This window comes from Sturnus vulgaris, chromosome 1 (assembly GCF_052056855.1).
Source record: "Sturnus vulgaris isolate bStuVul1 chromosome 1, bStuVul1.hap1, whole genome shotgun sequence".
NCBI lineage: Eukaryota > Metazoa > Chordata > Aves > Passeriformes > Sturnidae > Sturnus > Sturnus vulgaris.
Window position 1 is genome coordinate 134989447 of NC_142243.1, and position 8463 is coordinate 134997909.

Here is an 8463-nt window from a genome sequence, read left to right on the forward strand (position 1 = left end):
ATGTGTCTGTTCCAGGTAGGGATTGTGTGCTTAGTCACCGAGCACGGGGATGCCTCCGCGGAGCCTCTCTTCCCGAATCTGCCCTTAGGCGACTCAGTCACTGTGAAAGGGCAGCGCCGAATCGCTGACGGTCCATCGGGCGACTCGACATGATGACCACAAGCCCATTTGGACATGAGCACTCATTCTTGGCGACATGATCATCCACAAAAACCCACTCTCTGGGTTTGGGGGTGTTATTTTAGATATTTAAGCCAGTCGGGCCGCTTATGTCACCCCAGGATGAGGCACGACGGGCAGCGGCGGGAAGCAAGGAGCTCGTAAATACCCGCGGCCGGCAGCGGGACGGGGGGCGTCGAGCTGTTCTCGGAGGGAAAAGTCACCTTAGGTGACGCGGGGGGAGCGGGGGGCGTCCTGCCACTTTAAAGCCCAGTTGCTACCCAAACACAAGTAAACAGTGGGGCCGGAGCAGCGGGGCGGGCCGGGGCCGAGGCCGCGGCCGGGGGCGGTCCCGTCCCGTCCCGTCGGGGCGGAGCGGAGCGGCCCCGAGCGCGGGGCTGTGCGCGCCGCGGGGTGGGCCGGCGGCGGCGGCGGGCGGGCGGGGACATGCTCCACGCCAGTCACCGCTGAAATGTGATGGACCGGGCAGGGGGCGGCTCAGACTCGCGCCGAGCCTCGCCGGGGTCGAAGGCGGGAGGCTGCGGGCGGGAGGCGGCGGTCTATGCCGGGGCCCCGGGACCGCCGCGGCCAGAGCTCCCAGCCGCCGCCCAGCACTCCGCAACATGCCGGTCGCCGCCGAGCCCCGGCCCCGCTGAGCGCCCCCGCTGTGGATCTAATGTCTCCGTGAAGGTGCCGCGGCCGCCGCCTCAGCTTTGCCCCGGGAGGAGCAGCAGGCTGCGGTAGGTGAGTGGTTCCGCTTGCCCGCCCTGCCCGCTGCCGTCGGCGGGAGCGGGGCGGCCGCCCCGAGACCGGAGCGAGCGCTCCGCCGGGGGCGCAGGGCCGCCGGGTTTACTTTCAGTTCGCAGCTCCGCGGCGGCTTGGGGTGCGGGTGTCCCCCGCTCCACACCGCGGGCGCGTTGGTGCGAGGCCAGGCACGGGCAGCCTCCCGGGATGCGCGAAACTCCTAGCAGGGAGAAGCCCGTTCGTGCATGGGCTGCGAGATAAGCCGCGGGTCGCACTGGAGAAATCTCGGTCGGGGAAAGCACCTGGCTGCGCGGGCAGCGGCGGCCGCGGCTTCGGGTGAAGGGTTCGGGAGCGGAGGCGACCCGGTGCCCACCCATTGCCTGGGTAGGACGGCAGCGCCTCTGGGGCACGGTCCCGGACCCGCCGCGGGAGAACGGGGAGCGCGGGCCGGACCAGCAGGTCGGCGGCAAGCAGGTAGAGAGGGCTGTCCTGGCACCGGGCTTATTTTAATTAAGCTCTCTGAATGGAAAGGGAAAAGGAAGTGCCAAGGTTTAAGTAACATCCGTTTTTGGTTGACTTTCACCCCTCCCGCCCCAACACACCTTTAAATGGCCTTAAAATCACGTACGAAGGCACTTTCTGGTCTTTTTTTTATACGCTTTTCTGAAGTTACCTCCAAATACTAGCAGATGTATCTCCATTCAGATAGAAGCGTAGTTTTAAAAGTTTCTACCTTAAAATTAGGTTTTCGTGTTCAAAATAGTTTTATCATAGCTGGTTCTTGTACACCAAAACGAGCGTGGTGCAATGACACCTCCACACACAGCCACCAAATGCGGCTGTAACAGAGGGAGCTCTGCCCTACAGAAACACTGCCCCTACCTCGGTCTTCTCTCGCAGCCGGTGGCTCCGAAATCCAGCCTCTGGGGTGGAGGCAGGAGGCAGCAGCCAGCGAAAGTGATTTAATTGCTCTGTTTCGGTTCGTAGCGAAAAGCGAATAGGAACTCTCACTAAAACATCTTTAAAAATAAGTCTCTATATATAACCACCCCCCACAATTAAACGAAAAGGTCGCCATAAATAACAGTGTCGATAGCTGTCCCCGGTGGCGATACAGACACAAACGAGGAAAACTGGGCAGCAGCGGAGGAAGCTCCGGAGAGCCAAGACTCGAGGCAAACGAAAACAGGAGTAGGCAGCACTGCACTTCACACCCGACCTTATTGCCACATTTTTTTTCCCCAGTCGGCCAACTGTGCTGTGCCACAAACGCGGAGGAAAGGTATTTTAGGGAAAAAAATTTGAAAAGTACGAAAAGTATCTTTCCAGCCGGTGTGCTCCCGGTGCCGGCGGAACAGCAGGAGCTGGGCGGCAGCGGCCCGGGAGGCAGGGACACCACTCACGGAGCGCGGGCTCTGCACTCGGAGAGTTTCCTTAATTTTTGTTGTTGTTAGGAGGGGGTGGTTTAAGATTTTTGTGGGGGAGGTTCTCTTGTTTATTTTGGAAACTGTGCGTTACCAGACCCTCCGCACAAATCCCTTGAGGTGCTGGGTCACCCTCGGCCCTACCTCTTGTTTACAGGCCCGGAGAGACCCCGGCGTTTGCTTTGGCCGCTTTCCTGGGTCGCGGCAGCCTCTTGGCTGCTGGAAGTGAACCCTCAACGAAAGCAAAAAAAAGGAAATGGCAGGGACTTGCCCCCTGGGCCGATGTCCCCCTACCCTGCGGGAGGGAAGCGTCGCCCAGGGCCCACCGAGGGGACCCCCATGCCACGGGAGCAGCGGGCCCGGCTGTCTCGGTTGAATGGGCTGAGTGAAACCCTCTGACAGTCACACACCGCTCATTAGCTCACGGCCCCGCCGCTCCGGCGGAGTTCCCGGCCGGGGGACGCCCGAGGGGGTGCGGGGGGCTCGGCACACCGCTCCGTCCCACCGGGGCTGCGCTCGCCCTTGTCGGCCCTGCGGCACGGAGGGAGCCGGCTGCGGGGCAGCGCCGGGCCGGGCCGGGCGGCCCTCGGCGGGCCGGGGAGGCCTCCGGGCCGGCCGCTCTTCTCGCCGCCGGTGGGATGGCTGCTGCGCGGGGGGCTGGGTAGGAGGTGTGCGTGCGGGGCAGGGGCTCCTTTTCTCTCCTTCGGTTATCTTGATAAATGAGTTGGTGTTGAAGGAAGAAAAATAAGCAACGGAGCTAGGACGAACGAGGGGTTTATTCCCCCCCGCTCTGCCCCCCGGGCCTGACTCGGCTCTCCGTGAACACCCTGCTCTATCCCGGGGAGGCCCCAGCCAGGAGGGGTCGGGGTCGGGGCCTCCGCGCCCGCAGGAGGCCGGGCGGAGGGTGGGAGCGACGCCGGGGGCCAGGTCGGCGCGGGGGGCCGGAGGGAGGTGGCTCCGGGGTCCCCGCGGTGGGCGCTACGGGGGAAGGTGGCAGGGCGACGGAAAGCGGAGAGTCTTCGTCCCCCACCGCGTCTCGTTTCCGCCTATATTTTTAGACGATTCGTTTAATTTGAATTTGCGGCGCCTTCGGTTGGCTCGGTGCTGGATTTTCTCTTTTTTTTTATTTTAATTTGGTGTGGGTGTTTCGGCAGCTCTATTTTTATTTATTTATTTCCTACGCTTTAGCTTCTGCGGTCGAAGCGATCGCGCCGTGGGTCGGTGTCGGCCGCCGGTCCCGGCGGAGGACGGGAGCCTGGGCTGCGGCTGCGGCAGGGCAGAGCACGGGAGCCGTTCCTGGCCCTCCCTGGCTCCGCTGCTGCGCCCGCCTCGGCTAACGAGTACCAGGAGTACCACGCTGCCCCCAGTAAAAGTCTCTCTCCCCTCCTTTCTCCCTCTTTCTTCCTAGGATTTTCTTCCCGTCTCGGAAGCCCATCAGAGGCACCAGCTGCTCCACCGGCTCGCGCTCACCTCGGGAAGATGGGAAGCAAGGCTCTGCCAGCCCCCATCCCGCTGCACCCGTCCCTGCAACTCACTAACTACTCCTTCCTCCAGGCTGTGAACACCTTCCCCGCAGCTGTGGACCAGTTGCAAGGTCTGTACGGACTCAGCGCCGTGCAAACCATGCACATGAACCACTGGACATTGGGCTACCCCAATGTACATGAAATCACCCGCTCTACCATCACGGAGATGGCGGCCGCGCAGGGCTTGGTGGACTCCCGCTTCCCTTTCCCCGCGCTCCCCTTTGCCACGCACCTCTTCCACCCCAAGCAAGGGGCCATCGCCCACGTCCTCCCAGCACTGCACAAGGACAGGCCCCGCTTTGACTTTGCCAACCTGGCCGTGGCCGCCACGCAGGAGGACCCCCCCAAGGTGGGGGAGCTCGCCAAGCTGAGCCCCGGACTGGCCTCGCCCCTGTCGGGCATCAGCAAGCTGTCCCCGGACAGGAAGCCTTCTCGCGGCCGCCTGCCCTCCAAGACGAAAAAGGAGTTCATCTGCAAGTTCTGCGGCAGGCACTTCACCAAGTCCTATAACCTCCTCATCCACGAGCGAACCCACACAGACGAGCGACCTTACACCTGCGACATCTGCCACAAGGCTTTCCGGAGGCAGGACCACCTGCGGGACCACCGGTGAGGGACCACCACGACCGCGGTCGGGCCGTAGGCAGCCGGGGTGGGGTGAGCCGCTCGAGGGGGATGAGACTCAGCGGCTCCAGGAGCCACCGAAACAGCTCAGGAAAAGCCCCCGGCTCAGATTCCGTGGCCACGGAGGGACCAGGGTAGCCGAAACCTGCGCTTTGTGGGAAGGGCACCCGCCTGAGGGAGAGCCAGAGGGGTTCACAGCCGGAGATGAAGATCCCCTGGCTTTTGTGCTTCTGAGTCATGACCCCGGGGGGGGTGCAGGGAGCAGGATGGGTCGCAGGTGGGCACTTCCCTGCTGACCCCCACCCATCTCCGCACACTGCGGCCGGTGCTGAGAGGAGCCCGCGGCCGCAGAGCTGAGAATCCTCTCCGCCTTGGGAGGAGAGCGGGCTCGGGTCCGGCCGGCAGCTGCAGATGCTGTCCCGATCTGGCACCAGAGAGTGCAGTCACGCTTCGATACGAATTATTGCAAATGTTTTGAACCGGCCGAGAAGTTTAACCATACACAGAATAATGGGGAAAGGAAGGAAGAGAAGGGTGAGGGCGTCTGGGGAGGGCCGAGTAGCGGGGTCTGGGGTCATGTGGCCCACGCGCCTCCGGCAATGCTGCTCACCCCATGGGTTGCCTTCCAGGTACATCCATTCCAAAGAGAAACCCTTCAAGTGCCAGGAGTGCGGGAAGGGCTTCTGCCAGTCCAGGACCCTGGCGGTCCACAAAACCTTACACATGCAGGTGAGCCCGCGCTTCCGCGGCCTCTCAGCGCGTGTGCCGCCGGCGCTGTCCCGGTTCGGCCCGGCTTGGCTGGGCTCGCCGCGGGGCAGGGGCAGTGGCTACCGGGGGAAACAGGGCTCTGGTGCGGAGGGGAGCGAGGGGGCTCCGGCACTGGACGGCCCCGTGGGTCCGCGGGTTAACAGCGGCCCGTGGTTACCTCCGAAATACGGCGCCCTTGGGAGACAGGCTTAAAGCCAGCGGGAGCGCGGTTGGCGGCGGGGAGTGAGCCCCGGGTTCGGATTTCTCCACGCCGCTGCTTCGAGGCGTTTTTCGTTGAGGGCTGCAGCCCTGCTGTGGCGGCGGCGGGCGTGGGGCAGCGGGGCGGCCCGGCCGGCCCGGCCCGGCCCGGCGGGATGCGGAGTGGCCCAGCCTGGCCTGGCTCGGCCCGGCGGGATGCAGAGCGGTACAGAGGGGCCGCCGTGGCGGCCGGGCGGGCAGCGGGGGTCCCGGAGCGGGAGGGCGGCGCGGAGGCTGTTTTCCGTGTGCCCTAGGGGCACGGAACATCACGACTCGAGAACTATAAAATAAGGCTTTTGGGGCAGGATAGGGAGAGGTGGGCGGCCGCCCGGCCGCACGGGGTTCCTCTCTTTCGTTTCCTCCCCCGATATCTCAAGTTGTGCGTTGCGATGGGAAAAAGTGCAGTAATACGTTAAACCAGGTGGTTTGTGAAGGATTAATCCTTTGCTTGCTTCAAATCTGAACAGGAATCTCCACACAAATGCCCCACATGTGGAAGAACATTTAATCAAAGAAGTAACCTGAAAACTCACCTTCTTACCCATACAGACATCAAGCCCTACAACTGTGAGCAGTGCGGCAAAGTGTTCAGGCGAAACTGTGATCTACGGCGGCACAGTCTAACTCACACCCCGCGGCAGGACTTCTAGAGCAGCCAGGGACCCGCGCCCGCTCCGGCAGCTCCAACTTGCCCACTTTACTCAAGGAGTGTATTGTAGGAACTCACAGACGCGCACACACACACACGGAGACACGCACGCAGACTCGGGGCCAAGCTTTCCTACCACATGTCTGCGAAACTCGTTTAGAGAGTGCGGACTGCAGGATCGGGCCCCTCTCCAACCCACACCCAAGCGTAAAGCTCATCTTGTAGATAATCGCGGCTCATTTTAGAGCTCTGTACAGAACGTGTTTTTTTCTTCGTTTGTTTGTTTTGTATCGTGTCAGATGCACATCGATAACAAATCATGGAGACAAAGTATCTCTTTAAAAATGTATTTCAAAATAAATCCTTTCTTTTTTTCCAAATACCTCCTGCCTTCTTGTATTATTCTCTGAGCATTTGGGCTTTTTTTTTCCTGCTGTGTCAATGCAATGGTAAAGCATATTGAATAAATTTCCTAGCCGGGTAATTGTACTGTCACAACAATTTTGGTGATCGCTTTTGTTTGGTCTGTTCCACTGTCGCTGTTGTGTTATCTATTGTTAAGTAAAATGAAAGTGCCTTATTTGAGAGTTTATAGCTCTATTACTTAATAATATGAATGTCTAAATATTAACTTCTGTACTTTTTTTTTTCTAATTTTCCCGAACGATTTTTTTTTAAAGAAGAAAAACAAAGAAATATTTGCAAATAAACAGATCTTAGGAAATAATGCATAGAGCCGTTCTTACGCCAAAGCGGCTTATTAGTAACTTATTTGCAATCAGGACGTATATTGTAAAAGTTATCCCTCTCGCGGGGATTGCAGCAGGCAGACTCCTGCCTGTAGACTTTGGACACGGGCAATTCACCCGCCTAGACAGGGACTTTATCCCGCAGAAGACGATTCTTTCCCGACAGCTCTGGAAGCAAACAGCGAGGCGCCAATTGCGCCCTCCGCCCCGAGCTCATCCGCGGGCCCTGGCAGAGCCGCGGCACCGGGAGCAGGGATCCCCTCGCCCCGTTCCCTCCTCCATCTGCCTGCCGAGCACAAGTCACGCCCAGGGAGTTGGACGGACAGGCGCTGAGGAGAGGGATTTATAGTTCCCCCCTCTCCGGAGACCCTCACCCCTCCGTGGGGACCCCCAAGCACTCCCAGCCGGGGTGGCTTTGGCGACCCAGCATGTGCACCCCACGGGCCACTCGCTCAGTGCAGCTGGCAGGATAGTGCCACTGAACAATGGGCTCTCCTCCCTTGCCATCTTTGCCAGCCCCTCACCGGTGCCTGTGGACTCTTCTGGAACGGTGTAGTGCCCATTGAGGCATTTTCCCTGATATATTGCTGGGTGACTTGGATGTGCACGCCCTCAATACCATTCCACTGATCTTGTCACTTCTGGCACCCTCTCCACAGTGTTTTGAGTAGTTTGGGGCCCCAAAAATTGTTCTTTCTCAGTCTGGGGGAAACTGTCCTGCCCTACTCCTCTGCCGAATTAAGGACCAGGTTAGAATGGCAGAGAGAAACCTTTTCCCCAGGCCCAGGAAGTCCTGTCCAAGGACAGAGCAATCCCCTTGCACCCAGTTCAGCAGGGAGGGCTTCACTCCTCTAGCAGGGTACCAGAACTCTAGGCTGGTCCATCCATGGGAAGGATCACTGATCTAGCATGCCCAAAAGCACAGGTGCTGACAGAGCTTGTGTGGCTACACTGTCCCCATCCCTGATCTTCTTTGGCTCTTCAGCAGGGAACCACACTGCCTGAACACTGTTAATGAGTAGCAAACCAAACCCAGCAGTGCCTGAGCTGCAGTCAGACCATCAGTGCAGAAAGCTCTGCATCACTGCCTGCACTGCCTCCACAGAAGGCTACCACGAGGCGGGCACTACGAGCCAGCCCTGCTCTGCCCCAGTCCAGGCAACAAGGTGAATTTCCACAGGTACAGCAGATTTTACAGTGCCAAACTCAAAATATCTTATGTGGTCAAGGCCTGTCTCTCATCTGCTCCTGTCCAGGAAGATGGGGAAAGAAAGAATGTTTCTGCAGCCAGAAATACTGGTCTGCTGGCTGAACAGCAGCGTCCCTAGTCAAAGTTTATGCAGTGCCATCTGGTCTCTTCCTCCTCACTGCCTGTGAACTTGCACCCCTTCTTTGCCGGGGTGCTGCACCCCTAGAAATATATTTTCTCACACCCTGCCCTGCTGTGTTGGCAGTCCTTGTCCTCCCTCTTCAAAATGTTTCTTTTTCCACAGTGCCCCTCTCCGACCTCTCTTCATGGGCATCTTTTGCTCCTTCTTCATGGACATTTTCCCAATATCTGATGTCTTCCTCTCTGACTGATT

The 8463-nt window shown here is 59.6% G+C and overlaps 1 protein-coding gene across 2 annotated transcripts; it reads left to right on the forward strand.

Moving 5' to 3' along the window:
• Nucleotides 1–697: 697 nt before the first annotated feature.
• On the forward strand, nt 698–6836 carry OSR2 (odd-skipped related transciption factor 2). Of its 2 annotated transcripts, none has more exons than XM_014879830.2 (4): nt 698–903; nt 3736–4462; nt 5107–5206; nt 6032–6836. In XM_014879830.2, exons 2-4 carry the CDS (start codon nt 3807–3809, stop codon nt 6104–6106), a joined length of 831 nt encoding a protein of 276 aa, XP_014735316.1. In that variant the 5' UTR covers nt 698–903; nt 3736–3806; the 3' UTR covers nt 6107–6836. The 2 variants fall into 2 exon arrangements, with proteins under 2 accessions (XP_014735316.1, XP_014735314.1); XM_014879828.2 differs by having other exon boundaries at nt 703–903; nt 5950–6836.
• The last annotated feature ends 1627 nt before the right edge of the window (nt 6837–8463 follow it).

Bases quoted from the DNA above. Each gene is read 5' to 3' on its own strand.
- OSR2 (XM_014879828.2), top strand. From the start codon at position 3,807: ATGGGAAGCAAGGCTCTGCCAGCCCCCATCCCGCTGCACCCGTCCCTG. The intron at 4,463-5,106 runs GTGAGGGACCAC...GTTGCCTTCCAG, and splicing joins GACCACCTGCGGGACCACCG to GTACATCCATTCCAAAGAGA. The intron at 5,207-5,949 runs GTGAGCCCGCGC...AAATCTGAACAG, and splicing joins ACAAAACCTTACACATGCAG to GAATCTCCACACAAATGCCC.